Source organism: Lissotriton vulgaris, chromosome 6, assembly GCF_964263255.1.
Source record: "Lissotriton vulgaris chromosome 6, aLisVul1.2, whole genome shotgun sequence".
Lineage (NCBI taxonomy): Eukaryota > Metazoa > Chordata > Amphibia > Caudata > Salamandridae > Lissotriton > Lissotriton vulgaris.
The window spans coordinates 653,737,509-653,756,094 of NC_141694.1; the positions used below are offsets into that span (position 1 = coordinate 653,737,509).

Here is an 18,586-nt window from a genome sequence, read left to right on the forward strand (position 1 = left end):
CGCGCTAGCAGGAGGTTGGGCGCCGCGTGTTGAGAGAAGAGTCCCTGACATTGGCCAGGTAAGTTCCAAAAGGCTGGGGGGGGCTTGGTGCACTTGTGTGTGTGTGTGTGTGCGTGTATGCTCGTCTGTGTATGTATGTGTGCGACGGTGACGGCGGGGGAGGGAGGGGGGGCCTCGGTGCACTTGTGTGTGTGCGCGCGCGTGTGTGTATGTGTCAGGGGGGGGTGTCTCTGTATGTATGTATGTGCGTGCGTGCATGGGCGCTTGTGTGTGTGTATGCGCATGCGTGTGTGGTGCTTGCGCTTCCCAGGAGACAGCTCCTGGCCACAGCGCGCGTTCCAGTTTCAAATCGGCTCCAAGGATGCGCGCGGCCGGGACTGTCTCCTGGGAAGCACAGTCGCTAACAATAGATCTCTAGCGAGACACAGCGCTGACGCGCTGTGTTTTCGCTACGAGACCTAAAAAGGGGAACAGCTTGTTTTCTAATACGCAGCTTTCCAGAGTTGTCAGCAAAATTCAGGCATAAGCTTTGACTCCAAGTTTAGCAAAGCTATTAGGTGGTAATTCCATGGCTTTAAGGGGTCGCCTTTTTTAAATATCGTGCATACGGTGGAACCTCTCCAAGCTTCTGGAATTTGACCCAAGCTGTAGGCTGAGTTGAAAAGTGGGGTCAGAAGAGAAGCCCAGTCCTCTGGTGCACACTAAAAAATGCTGGCTGGGAGACCGTTTGGACCAGATGCTCCATTGCTTTTCATATCCTTAATTAGCTTAACAATTTGGGATGATGAGGTAACATTTTGTGGGTCTCCTGTTTGCTGCATGGTGGGCCCCTTATTGTCTGTTTTGTGATGAGCGGAGAAAAAGGACAGTTATATGTTTCTCCCATTTGTATTCAGAAACTGCGTTTTCACGTTAGGCAAGGTGATTTTAATTTGTTCACGTAATTCCAGAAACAAGCAAGAAGTCTTTCATTAAGCATCCTAAACATCTTTAGCCACTCCTTTTCTTGGTCGCTATCTTAAGGTCCCAAATAACTTTTTTATGTGCTGTCTGCGAGTCTTTCACTGCCTTTCAGTTTCTGCTTTTGGGGTTGATTTTACATAATCGGATGGTTCTCCTTAGGTTATTCCGTGAGGGATTAATGCTCCGGTTGGGCAGCTGTTTGTATGGATAGCATTGTGTTGGCTTTATAGATTGCAAATGACACCTGCAGCCCAGGATGGAATCAAGCAGTTCTGTGGTCAATGTATCCAATTGTGTTAGAAACTGCCCCCCAAGTCGGTTGTTTTAGCTGTTATTTCTATTGCCGAGCCATTTGACAACCTGTGTGGAATGAAAGGGTCGCCATTTGATTTTTTGACCGATATGTAAAATTGCTAGTTTCATAAGAATATTTTCCAACATGAATCATCACATTTACCTACAGACAGCGAATAAGTAAAACTCTTTGAGACATCAGCCCTTTTTTCTAGCAAGTAAGTATTGATAGCAGGTGGGCTTTAAAGATTCATTGCAAGGTGAAGTGACAGGTGTATGTGAAAAGAGTGCTGTCACCAACAGCCACATGCATCAAAGGAAATTGCATTCGCAAACGGTGCGAATCGCACAATTCGGCCGTTTGCGAATGCAATTCCCATTTTTAGGATGCATTAACATTTTTGTTATTTTCGCATATTGGTAGTGATGTGTAAAAAGTAAACTCTACTGCATACCTCGATTTTTACAGGAGAACATGCCTGCTGTAGTGAACATAAGCACAAAGCCGGAGTCTGAAAACACCCTTGTCTACCAAGGATTCCGCGTAATTGGTGTAGATGTGCAAGATCTCCTAGTTGAGAATAGGCTGGGTGACACTTTTAGTGACTTTGGCACTGTAACATGTTCCAAGTTAGAATGCTTGCCACTGGTAAGCAAAGAAATGTTGAGGAGCTATTCAGGAAACGTTATTTTGCAATGCATGAGAAATGGCTTGCAATGATGCATAGAAATGCCCCTTCACCAACCATAGCCTCACTGTGGTACTCTGCACTAGTTCTAGATCTCTTCTGTAAGGGGGACTTTTCTCTAGACTTTGAAAAGTACTGCTTCATTGTTGACTGCTTGAATACCTCTGAGGGCATATTCACCCAGTTCAACGCATATGTTGCAGAACCTGTCACAGAGAATTGTAATCTGCAGGTGCACCAGTATTGGCATGGAAAACTATGGCAGTGGCCAGAGTTAGCAAATTGTGTACTGGCCTATTTGGCGTTGCCCATCTCAAGTGCCAATGATGAGATGGGCTTTTCACAGATAAAAGTCTGCAAGGGAAGAAAAGAGAGAGCATGCATGACCAAAGACTCACTAAAAAAAATATTGTATTGTGTACTATAATAAGATTGATTTGTAAAAATGCATTTGGACCTCATATACACTGTAATACACTGTCTATGTTCCATGCACTATCAGTGCAGAAAACAAGCAATATTATAAGCAAAACGCCCCATAAACACAGGAAAACACAGTTTCTGTTGTTTTTCATAGTGTGAAAATGTGTAACCACTGATAACTACTGTTTTTTGAGGTATTGAAATCACTGGAAAACACTGAAAAAAAGCCTGCCAGAATTTATCAGAATTAGAAACTAAAAACAGGAAAGCCTAAGTACAGGGATAGAGCAGTGTGGTGTAGTGCATGTGTGAATAATACATATACCAAGTTTATGCATAGCTAAGAGGAATGCATTATGTTAGAGATGTAGTGCTGTGCAGTGCATGGGCAGGGACCGCATTTGCTAGGTTTATATGTGCCTTTGTGAAGTACAATATATGAAGGATTAAGTGTTGTGCAACGAGCACATAGTGAGTGTGTGCACTGGGAGTTTGCTTTTTTGTGAATAACACACCCTGGTTAAAAATAGAAAAGCTTCAGTGCTGAACAGTGCACCGATATTGAGTGGGTGCTCAATGCATGTGTGCATGTAAGGGTACAATGCATACAGGTAACAGTGCTGGACCCAAAGTGTGCACTGAATGTACACTGAGTTGAGTGTGCCTGCAATGGTACCTTGTATGGAGGACCCTGGGTTCCATTTTGGGAAGCCCAGACCTGCCTGGTCCAGCAGCGTACTGCGAAGGACCCCGCCAGAAGCTCCAAACAATTGATGTGCAACTTCTGTTCGTCGGATGACCAGGTGCCCCCTGTGGAAAAATCTCCGCAGCGAGCACCCCAACCCGATCTGCTGGCGTCGGATTCTATGATCAGGTCCGGAACTGACCCGAAGATCGCCCGACCGTTCCATGCCTCCATGTGGGATAGCCACCACTCCATTTCTTCCTTCACGTCGTCCGATAAGGGCACCACCTGATCGTATGACATGCCCCTCCGGAGGTGTTGTGCTTTGAGACGCTGAAGCGCCCTGTAGTGAAGGGGACCCGGGAAAATCGCCTGGATGGAAGAGGAGAGAAGTCCCACCACCCTGACAATCTGCCGCAAGGAGATCCGCTCCTTCACAATGGTCTGTCGCAAGAGATGCCGGATCTTGGCAATCTTTCGGGACGGCAAGCTGAGAGTGGCTCCTACAGAGTCTATGACAAACCCCAGGAAAGTCATCGTCTGACTCGGTATCAAGACCGACTTGTCGCCGTTGATGATAAAGCCCAGTCCCCGCAAAAGACAGACTGTCCGCCGGAGTTGAGAACGCAACTGTTCTGGGCACTGCGCCATCAACAGGATGTTGTCCAAATAGACAATCATCCGGATACCCTGACTTCGCAGGTATTCCACCGCCGGGTGCAACACTTTTGTGAAGCACCAGGGGGCCGAGGAAAGCCCGAATGGAAGGGCGGTGAACTCGAACACGCAATTCCTCCATAAAAACTGTAGAAAACGGCGGTGCGGGGGATGAATGGGAACCACAAGGTAAGCATCCTTGAGGTCCAAGCGCACCATCCAGTCTTGAGGACGGAGGACATCCCGGAGGAGGTGAATCCCCTCCATTTTGAAGTGCCGATAAACCAACCACCCGTTGAACTCCTTGAGGTTGATCACGGTCGCCGTCCCCCGTCGGCCTTGTCCACTAGAAAAACATTGCTTAGGAAACCCGAGGGGTGCCGAGTTGATTGACGAATGGCTCCCTTGCGAAGCAACTCCGAGACCTCTTCATCTATCAACTGTGCATCGGCGTCTGAAAACACCATAGGCCGCGGTGCACCTACCTGAACGGGTCGGTCGTAAAACTCTATGTGGAAACCTTGCACTGTCTGCAAGACCCAAGCGTCCGCAGTAAGCGCTACCCACTCCTCGTAAAAGGCCGCTAACCGACCCCCAATGCGCACCTGTTCTGCAGGGATTACAGACATGACACTCACCGTTTGAGTTATTGGAGCCGGAGTTCTTTCGGAATCCTCGACCACCAAATCGCTGCCCTCTCGTGGGATAAAAATTAGTGAAGTTGGCTGAGGTTTGGTACTGACCTCGCCCGGAGCCTTGCCCTCTATTGCCGGCATTCTGTCCGCCACTGCCGGTTGATTGGCCCCTACCTCGACCGGCCCCTTGGGAAAAACGTTGTTGGAAGACCCGTTTTATGCTGGATTGAGCTTTGTCCAGCGAGGTAAAGGTGGACACAAATTTTCCCAGCTCTTTTATGAAGGGCTCTCCGAAAAGCCCGACTTGGGCCACCGCGCCAGCCTCCGAAGAGGCCAAGTCCCCCAATTTCGGATCCAACTTGATTGAAAGGGATCTTCGACGCTCCGTCGACAGGGCGCAGTTGGCGTTACCCAGGAAGATAACTACGCGCTGCGCCCAGTTGGAGAGGACTTCTGGGGAAATCGCAGCCCCTGTAACTTTCGCCTCCTCTGCCATATCGAGGATCTTGGTAATAGGGCCGACCGCGTCCAATAGCTTATCCTGGCATGACCGCCAGGAGCGGTCAATGCCTTTGCGAGGATCCTTCATAAATTTTGCGAGGAAGGTGGCCATTTTGGCATCTAACTCCGGTGTAAGGGCCACCTTGCCCTCCAGTGTGGGCCTCGGACATTCATCCCGTAGGCACCCTCTAGCCTCCTTCTCCAATGGCTTACGCAGTCGGCTCGCCACAAACTTCGCCACCTTGTCACCCGGCGCCCAGGCTGCGGATCGTGGATGAATAATCTCATCCGGGTTCAGCATGCCTGAACTGTCCTTGGGCAACTCAGTGGCAGAGCTCGAAGGCCGCCATGAGCGGACCGACTCCTCATCGTCGTCGGTATTGGGGGAGTCCCCATCCGGAGATGGAGGTGCCGTACCTGAAGCCACAGAGAGATCGGGGGCCGAGGCCGGGGCAGGGGAGGCAGTGGTGGCTTTAGCCAAGAACGCATCCCGTAGGCGTTCAAAGGCGCCCCTGTCCACCCCCTGACCCCCCTCCAGCAACCCCTCCCTGCAAGGTTTCTTCGGGCCGGGGGACCTTCGCCTGAGGGGCCCGGGAGGTTTGTGGGCACTCCCGCGTGAGCTTGCGCCAATTTGGCGCACTCCTCAACAATGCACGCGGAGAGGCGCTCCTCCATGGGGGCCACCACCTCCGTGACGCAGCGATAGATAGAGCTATCCACAGCGTTGTAAAATTCGTCATCATTCAAATAGGAGTGGGGCTCCTCATCATAAAACCCGTCCTGCTCCATTCACAAAGACAGTAGGGAAACCCAAAACTCCCTTTACCAATACTACCCAACAGGGTGGGCGTCAGAGTATGATATGGACAGACCTGAGGACTGTAAATTTCTTGGGGCCACACGTGTGGCAATACAGGCTGCATTTAAACCTCCAAGCGCGCTGACCCTCAAAAGCTGACCAGGTCTACCGCCCCACTGCGCGCTACCACACACTCTTTATTGGGCCTGACACAGACCCCAGAACTGCCCGGAGGCGAATGCCGGCAAAAAACCACCGTAAGTGCACTGGACTGCCCGAAGGCGATTGACGCGGTAAAACCGCAAGAACAGACCCAATGGGCGTAAGGCAACTGGGGGGAATACAGACCCGGAGGACCGGGCGTTCGTGGGGCGGCAAGGGCAAGACTCCGGCTTGTTGCAAACCTCAGCGCGGCTCCTCTCTATGAGGCGAACCGCGCTGCGGACCAACGAGACGTCGGAGCTCTAGCTGCCTTGTATACCAACCGCAACTCGCGTAGGGGACAAACGCCGCGTCAGGAACGAGAACGTTCCCACGACTCAGGGGGCTCTGAAAGAGAAAACAAGAAGCACAATCAGAGCCCCTCCCGACCCCCACGCATCAGCAATACATACAATAAATCCCCCCAACAGAGTAAGGAGAATCGAAAAGAACACTTAACTGGCTGCGTGAGCAGCAAAGAAAGAGGGAGAACAGTAAAGAGGGACTGCATATCTAGCCTTCATGGAAAGAGTGGAAGGACTACGTTATGGATTGTTTGATGGACTCATGGAAATTGTAGTTTATCTAATGTCTCATGAGCTTGTGTTTAAGTTTATTTTTTGAATAAGTGCTTTCTGGGCTGCTGTGAGTTTTGTATTTAATAAAACAGTGAAGAATAGAAAGCATAATCTGAGCCTCCGGTCCTGCCATAGAATCACCCCTAAACAGATCTGGGTATTGCTGCATTCCTGTGAGCTGGGTGGGGACACACTGGAGGGAAGGAAGAGACTCCCTTTACTGGAGACTTTGCTGCATCTTCCTTCCTGGAAACGATCTCTGGGTCAGACTACATGGCAATTATGTAGGGAAGTCGAGAAGAGTGTATTACACTTACTGTGTATCTGCAGAGAACTACAAGTTGAACAGAGATTGTTACTGAAGCCCATCTTTTTAAGAAAGGGGATAAGATCCTGCAGACAAGCATTGATGGCATGCCTCAGAGGTGGAGACGTACAGTTACTATGTCGCTTTTGTATGGTTTATGGAAACTGCAGGGGAAAAAGCTCTGGCACCAAGAGACCAGCAATCTTTATCACTGCAACCAAAAGACTCTCACAGTGCCACTTTTCACTGAACAACAAATAATCTGGTCAACATCCATCCGGAAAATATATGCTGGAGCATAACACTCAACAGTAACACACCATCACCGCTGTTATTAGAGCAATAGACCATTGTACAGTTGTCTTCTTACAGAGACCCAAATATTGACTTTTTAACTATTGGAATATGCTTCCTTGACTCCTATCCCCTTTTTAATTCTTATTTAGGCACCATAAGCGATAGTATCAGTAAAACTCTTGGAAAGTCGTTGTACCTGAAATGTATTACTGATTACTGCTGCAACCATTTTAACACAAGAACTGAATGTTTTATGGCATGCTGTTTGACTTTTTAACTATGAATTTTGCTGCTATGTTCTTTTTTATGTGGAAAATTGTAAAGGCTTTTATTAACCAAACAATAAAATATTTACTTACTTACTTACTTACATATCGCTGTGGCTGCCATCCAAGTGTAAACTCTTTCCACTCCCATTATTTGTGTTGTGGACAATCACCTTTGGAGTCGTGCCTGCTGTGACAGACTTTTTCTTTAAGGAAGATGAAAAGTACACATGCCAAAATAATCAGAACCCCAACATAAAACTTCAATGACCCAGACCCTAAATTACAATTGGTGTCTGGAAATGGATTATAAGAAGGGGAGGTTCAGTCCCTAAAAACTTGTCATCTGCCAAGCAGCCAGATGGGTTGTGATAAGAGGAAGCTCTGAAAAACTTATGCCCATGATCGGGAGCAGGGGCAAAGGCCTGCTTGTCTCGCTGCTGGGTGAGGAGACATCACTCAGTACACCAAAATCACCTGCCCTGCAGCCTGGAGCATCATCGCCTGCCTGCTTGCCAGGACCAGTGTGCCCTGGCGAGAGCGAGGTCCAGTGGGGAGCCATGCAAGAGAATGCCCTGAGCGAGGTGAGAGACTGTGAACCGATCAGGCTGTTGCCCTATGTAGCATCAGCTCTGCCATCTAGCTATGCCGTATAAGGGGCTTGTTATTCTGAGCCATAGTGGAAGTACTGGGTGGGAAGCACCAAGCCACGGTGTTCACCTGTATGCCAGACGGGTCACCTGTGAACTGGGGCCAGGTGTGGAAGACTTGTGATTGCCAAAATCAGGGAACCCACTATGCCAGGAGGGGCCGCCGTAGGCAGGGCGATCAACTAAGAAGAGTCTGCGCCCTGATAAAAAGTACCACAGCAACTCTGTATGCCAGGAGGGGCTGCCAGTACCACTTTGGCCTGGAATTTAGGTTGTTGCACAAGATTGAAAACTGCTGTGACCAGCAGCTCGAGCCTGCATGACGTTATCTACTCCTGACGAAGCCCACTAGGTTTGCTGAGATGCCGCTGAGGGCGTCACACCCTCGTTTGAGCTCTGGTAGGGGTCAGAAACCTGAGGATAATATCAACACTACCCCCACATGCTAGTGTTAAGAGTACCTTACCTTTTTTGTCTGCTGAGCGGACCAGTTCTGAACACTGGAACCTGACCAGCAGCGCTGCTCAACAGGAGAAGCAGAGTGATGCTGCTTCCATCTCAAGTGTCCCAGTTTAGCTATAAACAATCCGGACTTTGGAGCGCCCAAGGAGAGGGCACTCGCTGCATCGCTTAGCACTGCCATATTGCCAGAACAGGTAAGACTGAAGATAGGCATTTGGGGCCCCAGGGTTTTGCTCCTAGTAGTGCTGTGGCACTATAAACACTGCTGACTAAGTTCCTAAATGATCAGAGGGTAGAGCCCTTGAGTATGGCCCAATAGTTTGCATTCCCTGATGTGGCCACCAGTGAATGGGAAATAACCTAGGACACATTACAAGAAGGAGGGTGGGACAGGGATTTGTCTGACAACTACTAGAGCCTTGACCTCAAGGGGTATTGTATTGTTGCTTCTGATTGTTGTTTTCCTTTGCATGTGTAGAATTTAAAATAAAATACTACTTTTTTTTTTATAAAAGCACGTATTTGGCTGGACATTGATTTAGTGTTATTGTACTATTTGCCTTTTGGGTAATGAGTCGTCAACACTGACCTGTATCTACATCCCCCCAAAGGAGCCTTGATTGCTCAACCACTGCTACAACTGAGAGTCAAGTGCAGAAAGGGTACTTGATCCAGTTGAGTGGACTCCATAGTAGGTCGGCCCCGGGACATCAGGAGTAAAAGGTCTCAAGCTCCACGGTTGGGTCCTATAGCCTCAGTCTACGGCAAAATATAACCTATTAAACATATGCTCAACTGCAAGTGTTTTTCTGAATTCACTTAAAAGGTTGCAGTTTCACACTTCAACTAGCGAGTCATTAAAACTAATCACTTTTAAACACTATTACTATTGTTGTGTCGATTAATGTGATTCTTGCATGGGCATCTTCAGGGGTTTGTCCAGTAATGGTTTCTAGATAGATCTTTAATGGTGGCAATAAATCGTTCTCCTGTGGGTTACACCACAGTCTGGAGAATCATAAGAGAGACTGGAGAACAAGTCCATCCACTTTGGAATTAATACCTAACTCTTCCCTGATTGGGATGCAGGAGGAGGTTGTTTTTCGGCGGGGAGGCTCCTTCTGACTTTTCAAAAAGAAAAAGAGGCATACTCTCTAAATCTCTGCATCAAAGACTGTCAAAAAAATCCTGTGCCTTGTAACTTTGAATTGCCAGGTCAGTATGTCTGTAAACGATCCCCTATGTCTCAAGCAAAGAAATGAATCCTCTCACCTGTTGAGAGGAAAAGCGTATATATTTCTCCAACTAGGACAGAAGAGAAAGTAAAATCCTAAGGCAGGCTAAGCAATGATGTAACTCAAGAAGACTTACGGAAAACCTATTTGTTAAATGATAAAATGCTCTCTGGGATTATTGGCTTAGTTTTAGACTTGTTGCTTAAAAAGGTTTATTTACAGAAACCACTGAAGCTCTTTAGCATTCCATGTATGACAAGTTCAGACTGAATCTTAATAATGTTATCATCCATAAAGAGTAATAGATAGATCATAGCTCACCACCCTTTGCATATACGCAGGGATCAGATATTATCAAACACATCTCCCAAAAAAATGGAGGCTGTGTCAACTGCCTTAGAAGACCTTTTAAGTTAACAAATGTGAGATAGAGACAGGGTCGTAGCCACAGAGGGCATTTGAATGCTGGGCCAGCCCCTATTATTCCCCCCCACCCCCCAAATGAAGGAGGCAGCTGGCACACTATTTATGGAAAACTCAGTTTAAAATACTTTTATCTTAACAAACTGCATTCCCATTTGAATGCATACCGTCTAATTGAAAAAACACACTGGCGTTCAGAAGGTGAATTAGCAATAAAATGCTTTTATTATCTTGATACATTCACTGCATGTTCAAAAACAGAGGTAAAATGTCAGACTATGTTTATTGACAAATAGCTGTTTGCTCTTTTAATGTGGAGATGATGTTTTATTTTCTTTCTCTGACTGCAAAGTGAGAGGATTTTGGAAAGTGAACTATGTGAAAATCTCGTAAAGGTACAGGCGGGCCACTGGAATTATGTGGCTGGGTGGCCCAAATTATATAATTTTATGGCAAAGTTGAATGAATTATGTGGCAAGCGAAAACACAAATTATATGGCTTAATGCGGTACATGTTGTGATAGTTGTATTTCATTAATTTGCCATTTTTACTTGTTAGAACTGTCTGGGCAAAGGTTTCACTTAGTTAGGACCAGTTTCAAATCCAAATACAGCTGTAAGTGCCTGAAAGGTGACCAGCCAACCTTTGCGACTGACCTTCTACTGTGGAGCAGCACATGACGCAGCATTTTTAGCAACTTTTGATTTGTTTAATCTAGAACCATTTTTTGGGTTAAAATCTGCAGATTATGCAGCAGATGATGGATTATGGGCAAATGCAGAAAATCCATAATCATGCGAAAAAATACACAGCTGCTGAATCACATAGTTCCAGTTGCCCTGCATGCAAGAACTGTGAAAACAAATACTGCACATTTTCTTTTGTCATTCTGAAGTGTGACGGCTACAAAGAATCCAACAGGATCAAAACAAATCTTGGTGATGCATATGTGATAGATATTGTATTGTATTTCAGCATTTGTATAGCGCTTCCTACCCCTTTCTGTGGCACTGAAGTGATTACTTACAGGGGCAGCAGGCAATGCCATATAGGGAGGTTTGTGGTTTGAAGGATATGGTCTTTGTTTTATGAATCTATATGGGAAGTGCTTACATGTCATGCGTGAAGACCATTAGGGGTGGTTATCGTTTATGGGATGCAGCGTGTAGCAGTGAGATGGATGATGTGTGAGAGGCACATGGGCATTTTATGGTTCGTCAGTACTCTGGCAGCTTTGAACAGCTCTGTAGGGCCATTTGTAGTATTTCTTACGGTTATAGTCTGCCTTTCTGGTTACAGCACTGTGCTGCCCAATCGGTAATTTTTCATGTAGTTGTGGGTCTGAGCTGCATAGTTGTAGGGAGAGAGTAGTACAGAGATCTGCTGGGATGTGCTTTGTTACTGTCATCCCAAATCTGAGTCTCATTGTGAGATGTAAAGAAGCAGCCATAGTGTATTTATATTTATAGTAGTAACAATATGAGAGAGAGGGAAAAAGGGGCACCCTCGGTCCCCCAGGCAATCTCATTTAAACAACAAGAGAGTGTCAAAAATTATAAAGAAAATTAGCACAAAATCAGAGATGAAGATCTTCCTGTCGGATTCACATTGGAAATCATTTAGGATTTATTAGAAGCCCTCACTCACCACCCTGGGTGGTGACATGCTTCATCATCAGGCCCACCAGGAGAAGCCGAGTGCCTCACTGGTGTGCTACAACGCCAGATTACTGCGGAGCTGGATTTTTTGTGACAGTGATGTGAAAAAATATGTGATATAAAAATTGTCAAAGAGCTGTACCCGAAAGAAAAATTTATTCAGTGGTCAGCCTGACAAGTTTAAAATATGTGTAGGGAAATGTGCCAATTAATGTATTGGTTATTTCCACTTAAGGTGGGGTCGACATGTTTCAGCCCTTATGTGTACAGTTACTGGGCTTTCTTCAGGACCATGTTTTATAACCATGGTTACTTGATCCACACTGTATTTTGCAAATTGTTTAACAATGGCACCCCCTCAACTTACTACTTTTGGAATTCACAGAAGGCATTTAGTAGTAGTAAAGTTAGGACTCCTAACTTTAGTACTACTAAATGCCTTTTGTGAATACCGAAAGTCGTAAAGTTAGGATTTTGTCTCAGTTTAGTAGTAGTAAAGTTATGAGCCCTAACTTTACGACTACTAAATGCCTTCTGTGAATACTAAAAGTAGTAAGTTTAGGATTTTATCTAAGATTAGTTCTGTGAATCTGCCCCCTTGTCTGTACTGAGCACACTCATAATGCCAGGGTTTTTATCCCCCTTGACCCACATGAGGATATAGTTGCAGGTAGGTAGTCCAGTGTTCCTAATAACAAAGCACTTGGCCTAACACAACAGTCGAAATGCTGATCGCTTTGATGCAAAACACCCATAACAGATGAGTCATTTTTGAAAATGTACTGGTTGTCCAAATCGCCCTTATGCGATAACAATAAATAAAATGCCTTTCTATGAAATCAGTGAAAATACAGGGGAGAGTAATTGCCTGCTCAGTATAACCACTCTGGAAACCACCCTTCAGGCTTAAAAAAGCAGACCAAGTAAATGATTATGAGGATACATATATTTTTAAACACAAGGGGCCTGATTCACAAAGGTAAACATAGACTTTTATGTAAGGTTAGGATGGTTTGCTATCCATAAAGGTTTCTTACTAGTAGTATCTTTACAACTGCAGAGACTCTGTACATAAAAGATAGAAGAGTCCTACATTTTTTTTGCGGAGATCCGGCAGTCGTAAAGATACTACTAGTAAAATGCCTTTGTGAATAGCATAAAGTTACACAAACGTGTGAGTTTACCTTTGTGAATCAGGGGCATAAGTTGTCTTGCACCAGAGTATCTCAAGAGAACAAGGTGGATTGAGATGGATGCTTATATTTACCAATATTCATCTGAATTTTTGCTTAATTTGCTGATTTCCTTATCCAGAAAATTACACATCAGTTGTGCGTTTGTGGTCGGAGAAGCAAAAAATAGACTGGGTTTGTAACATATTTTAAAGATGTTTTCTTAAAATTGCCATTTTTGCTCTAAGACTTTCTTCTGTTTTTTCTTCAACCCATATAGGATGGTACAACCGTCTGTATATCAACTTCACACTGCGTCGTCATATCTTCTTCTTCCTGCTCCAGACCTACTTTCCTGCGACCTTGATGGTCATGCTGTCTTGGGTGTCCTTCTGGATTGATCGTAGGGCTGTGCCAGCCAGGGTTCCTCTGGGTAAGAGCACATGTGTCTGTAAAATATGTGAAATGTTTAGAAATCCCTATTGGTCATGTCAGTCTGAAAAAGATAACTCTAAAGGACTTCCCAAATGTGATGTGGTCCATATATATACAGTATGAGCTGACACTTGATGATGAGCAGTAAGTGGCCATTGGTTGAGAATTTAGGTATGAAATTCTTTTTACACATAAGACAGAAGTGTTCCTGGGTCTTACGCAATATTTCTTTAGAAATGTACGATTCTGCTCTTGGGCCCAATGCTGGTTGAGATCATACATGAGTGGAAATATAAATAAAACATTAAAATCCGGTCAGGCATCACACTTCACCAGTGCTCAATTTGAGCCTGTGATTTCCGATGCTCAGCACTGGCGCTTATTCATCACCAATGGCACTTTTCATGTGCACAGATTAAGGACACATTCATTTATGGTAGGTACAAAAAGATTAAGCGATTTGCCCAGAATCACAGGATGTTATTCCAACACTGAGACTCAAACCTAGTTTCCCAGCTCTGAAGTCGGCAGTTCTGGCCATTAGCCACATTCTCTCCCCACTTTCATGGTTAGTAATTGGTTCTGTTTTAGGCGATGGAGAACTGGGCTGGTGCAAACTGCTTCCTGACGAGAGCCCCGGCACTTATTTTTTTACAAATTAACCGCTATTCTGAGCAATCTTATTTGTCATAATCCAAACATAGGTTTAGCCCTATTTTTTGGTCTTCCCTTCTGAAATCAAAAGTAACTCAAAACTTTGTGGCAAGAGGCTTATCATAGAAAGCTCTGTACCCAGGGACTATACTGCATTAGTCTCTGAGGGCCTAACTCCTGAAACCTTTTTTTGTGCATGGAAGTTGCTGATTGTGATATGTGGGTGGAAATTTACAGAGGTTAATTCACAAAATCAGAATCAGCAGGTATTTCCACACACAAGTGGTGTTTATTCGCAACTGAGAGTTCTGCAGGTTGTCCAGTGGAGTCAATCTTTGATCGGCGAGGGGGTGGGGAGTAGGTCTTCTTGGGAAGAGTTCCAGTCAAGAGCCTGTGAATGCCTACAAAGTTGTAAATTTGTTTTGGTGGTCGCTGAAAATGTACTCCTCCAAATAGCAGTTCCTGTCCACCCTTTCCAGCATGGCAAACGCATGGATGTAACCCCAGGGTTTTTATTCGTGCTGGGGTGCATTTTCTATCCTGCTGAGAAAAACTAAAATATTGAAATAATTTGTCCTTTCATACTTCCATTACTTGTTCATTAGTGGTTTGTTCACCAATTTGCAGAGATATTCTGTGCATCTCTGAAAATGCATTAACACCTGCATTGTTAGGCATTAGTCTACAATGTATAGATTTGCAATTCATTTTTTTATTGGGCCGATAGATAAATCTTTATAGATGCCACTTTAAGATCTAAGCTACAGAATTGAATAATTTGATTAGTGAGCTATGTAGATTTAAAACAAATGCATCTGAGAAGTATGTGCTAATGTCAGTCTTTGATGGATGGCCAGCAGCTCTTGTCAAGAGCTCTTGAAGATAAGCAGATTTATAACATGTATTACAGAGATCTGGCAGTTTAAACGTCTCTTTGTGTCAATACTGTTTTTATTTATTTCTCTTGTGAGTTTTAACAGACTCTTGTCACACCAAGCCTCAAATCTACTAAAGATTTTCATGGGCATTTGCCCAACGCAAAGAGTCGCATTTCTTTACTTACCATTGTAAAGGCTTTCCTGCGCAGGTCTAAATTTCGCTGTAGATGCATAGATACAAATTCATAAACTTAGGGCTATTATGCAGTCCTGGTGAAGTTAATTCCTGGATGGACTATTCTGGGGATAAGACACCATGATCTGTCGACTGTATCCTCACAGAAGCCTCATCATGAGGTTTCTCGATTAATATCAAAAGATTAGGATCAATATTATTAGTCGGCAATTTATTCCACAATTTCTATCTGTCAGATTTATCGATTTATCAAAAGAGCGCTAATATTCGGTGATGCAGCAATAAATCATTATATATTTGTTACCCAGGGGCTCAGTGGCAATAGTTTTCGATGTGAGTATTTATTACTGATTTCATGCCCCCTTCTGAATCTCATTTGTGACCAATTTAAGAATGTTTGTATTGTGTTTCAAGCATATCTATGGTGAGAAGATGTTTAACAAACAGTCTCTCATACAAATAATTATTGGGAGATCATTCCTAAAACCCTTTTTAAATAAGGTAACCAAGAAACTCCTGCACCCAGATGTTGGATCAAAGGGTCACAGAGCCCCTCTCCCTGTTTGCAACCCATGCCCTGCCCACCTTAGTAGACAACACAGCCATGTCTCTTCTCAATGAAAGTGCGGCTGCTTTCAGTTAGCAGCCCAATTGTTTCTGCACAATTTTGGCTGGTGGGAAGGGTGCTACAGGCTGCTTTGGTAGCAAGAAACTCTTTATTAACTAAATTCACAAAAACAATTAAGAATATAGTAAAAAGCAGCATGAAAGCACCATCAAACTTCTCATACCTATGAAACAAGAACCAAAACAATATCTAGTAGTCATTAGAAACACTCAAAGCCAACCAGAATCAGCCATTCCAACAGAAGAACTCCTCCAAATTCCACAAGGGTAGCATCTTTAGTGGTGTGCAGTAGAATCAGAGCTGAGTGTACCTTGTGTCCTTCCTGGTAAGGAAAACACAGTCTCACTGTGTTGGGAGTGACAGACGGGCGTTCATGCATGCCTCAGGCTCTCACCTCATAAAGCTTCCTGAAGCCGCGCCCGGCAACAGGATGATTGTGTGCATATTGTATGACACACTCAGGGCCGGAATGGGAACCCAAAGCAGGCAGGCAATTTGGTCGGTCCAGCCCCCAACTGGGAGGGGAGTTAGGGGGGGACAGGGATGCAAGCGTGAACTACTGCTGCTTAATAAAACCGGATCCCAGCACTGCTTCTTTTGTTACTGGGGGAAGATATTGCAGCATCGCTGCAAAAACTGCCCCTACCGCTCCAAAACCAGCCCCCACCCTTCCAGCCTCCTAGGAAGATGCCCGATGCCTGCTACGGCCAGTCCGGGCCTTGACACACTACAGCATCCATCAATAAAAACATTATAGATATACCCTTTGATTTACAGCAATTTGTGTCTGGCATCGATTTCTAAAGTCTTTCCCCTCAATGTCACAGATCAGCAATATTATTCTGTTCGTCAATCAGGGCCAGTATGGCCTTCTAGCATTTCCCGGCTGGAACCCAGGCTAGGGAGCTGCTTTCAGGGGAGGGTGAGATGCCACAGCTCAACAAAGCCTCTTAGCCCCTTTCAAGTTGGGGCCCCCTCCTCCTCTGAGGCTGGGTTTAATATTTTTGCCAGGGCTGACTTTGATTTTCAGTCCCTATTCATAGTAAGTGTTTTTTGTAGTATGGAGGTTCAACAGACCCCAAAGACCTAAATAATTGTATCACTGTAATGTGTTTATCTACCATTGATTTCCAAGAAGAACAAGGGCCGCATAAACCCACTATGATATAAAATACCAGATTTCTTGTTCTGGTATCAGCTAATGTGCATAAGATGTTATTAATAATAGAGTGCCCAGAAGGCCAAACAAATACAACATAGACTATTTGAATGTAAAGAGAGGCCTCTGGTAGCCCGTCTTTAACGGTTGCAGCTGTATGTAATTGTGCAGTTGAGCCTCTTTTTCACCAGTCTGTTCTGTGCAAGAGCAAGGTTTGGTATGGTCTTTCTTCGACAATATGAAGTCAATAGAAGTCAGTAATGAATGAATAATATTTCTAAACCACACAGTTATCCCAAGCAAGAGGTGTCCTGGTGCTAGAATAAGCTCGTCAGGAGGGTGCATTGTAGCTGTTGAAGGCTCATCAAAAAAAGTACATTATGGATGTAAAGACAGCCAAGTTGTGGAGACATTCTGCAAGAGAAGTAATTAGGCTCCATCCTCAATGCTAAAGAAGGAATTTGAATATTAGCGGTGTGGAAAAAGGAATGTCTTCCTTTGCAGTAACGTCTGAATTTGGGGATTTGCAGGAGTCTGGCTCCTGATGAATGGGAATATAGAGATCTATATGGACAGATATATGGAACCGTTGCCTATTATAGCCTTAATAGCTAAGCAGAGAGCCTCAAGGATACATCTTTGCTGCACTGGAGGCCAGTGAAGAGAAGAAAAAAGCAACTTCACTGAATTCCATCTAGAAAGGTTTAGAGTAATAAAAGCCACCATATTCTGTCCCATTCTGAGCCTTTGCAATATGTAGGTGGCAAACCTAGCGAGAGGGCTTTTGAGTAGTGTAGGACATATAAGATAAGAGCCTGGACTGTGGTTTTATGAGCAAAAATTGGCAGGTATGAAAGAATTTTGTGAATAGCCCCTAGCTTTGCAAAGCTCTTAGAAACTATCACAACAATGCGTGATGCAAATGGAAGGTCACTGTCAGACAGTACACCCAAGTTTCTTGCACAGAGTGGTAGATGTTGTGGAACGAAGTGTATTCAGAAACCATTTGGAAAACCCCTATGGACTATTGACGTAAAAGTAACATCTCAGTTTTTCCAGCATTAAGCTTCAGAAAGCTGTGGTTCATACATTCAAAGATGGTAACATGTAGGTGGAGAAACAACTTTCCGTTTCTTCCAGATTGTAAGAGATGGAAACAACAACCTGGGTGTTTATCTGCGGGTGCAGGAGAAGTCATAGGATCTATTCTAATCAGAGCACATAAGGGATCCAAATATATATATTTAAAAGTTTGGTGCTGAGAGAAGATCCCTGAGGCAGCCCACAGGGTAAACTAAAGTTCTCTGATACAAAGAAGGGGAAAGACACAGTTAGAAAGGCCTCCTCCCCTCACTCAACAATGCTAATAGCATGGGCCACTCAGCACATCTACGTATATATAGTAAATCTCACATATACCCGGTAGATAAAAAATATCCATTGTTTCCATAATTGATAACAATTATTTTAAGTGTTACTAATGAGTTTATGTAACAAACCTTTAGTTCTTGTGTGGAAGTAGTCACAGTGTTATTTATTCACATTACAGAGCAACTGAGTTGACTTCAGAAAATCAATGTTACTGCGTTTTGGCCGCAGTAACACTTTTTTAGAAGGTTTTCTCAAGAAGAAAGGATAATTTTTCATTGTTTGCCTGTATGTAATCACGTCTAGAATTCAGAACAATAAGTACTTCAGTATGTCAATATCTTGCAAAAGCAGGCTATGATCGAATGTCAC

General features: G+C 44.5%; 1 protein-coding gene across 1 annotated transcript in view; it reads left to right on the forward strand.

Moving 5' to 3' along the window:
* LOC147707821 (gamma-aminobutyric acid receptor subunit rho-1-like) overlaps positions 1-18,586 on the forward strand; it is a 477,030-nt gene that overhangs the window by 440,058 nt on the left and 18,386 nt on the right. Inside the window, exon 8 of the mRNA XM_086925248.1 lies at positions 13,177-13,329. Within this exon, the coding sequence (XP_086781374.1) occupies positions 13,177-13,329 (153 nt within the window). The remainder of the gene's footprint in view (positions 1-13,176; positions 13,330-18,586) is intronic.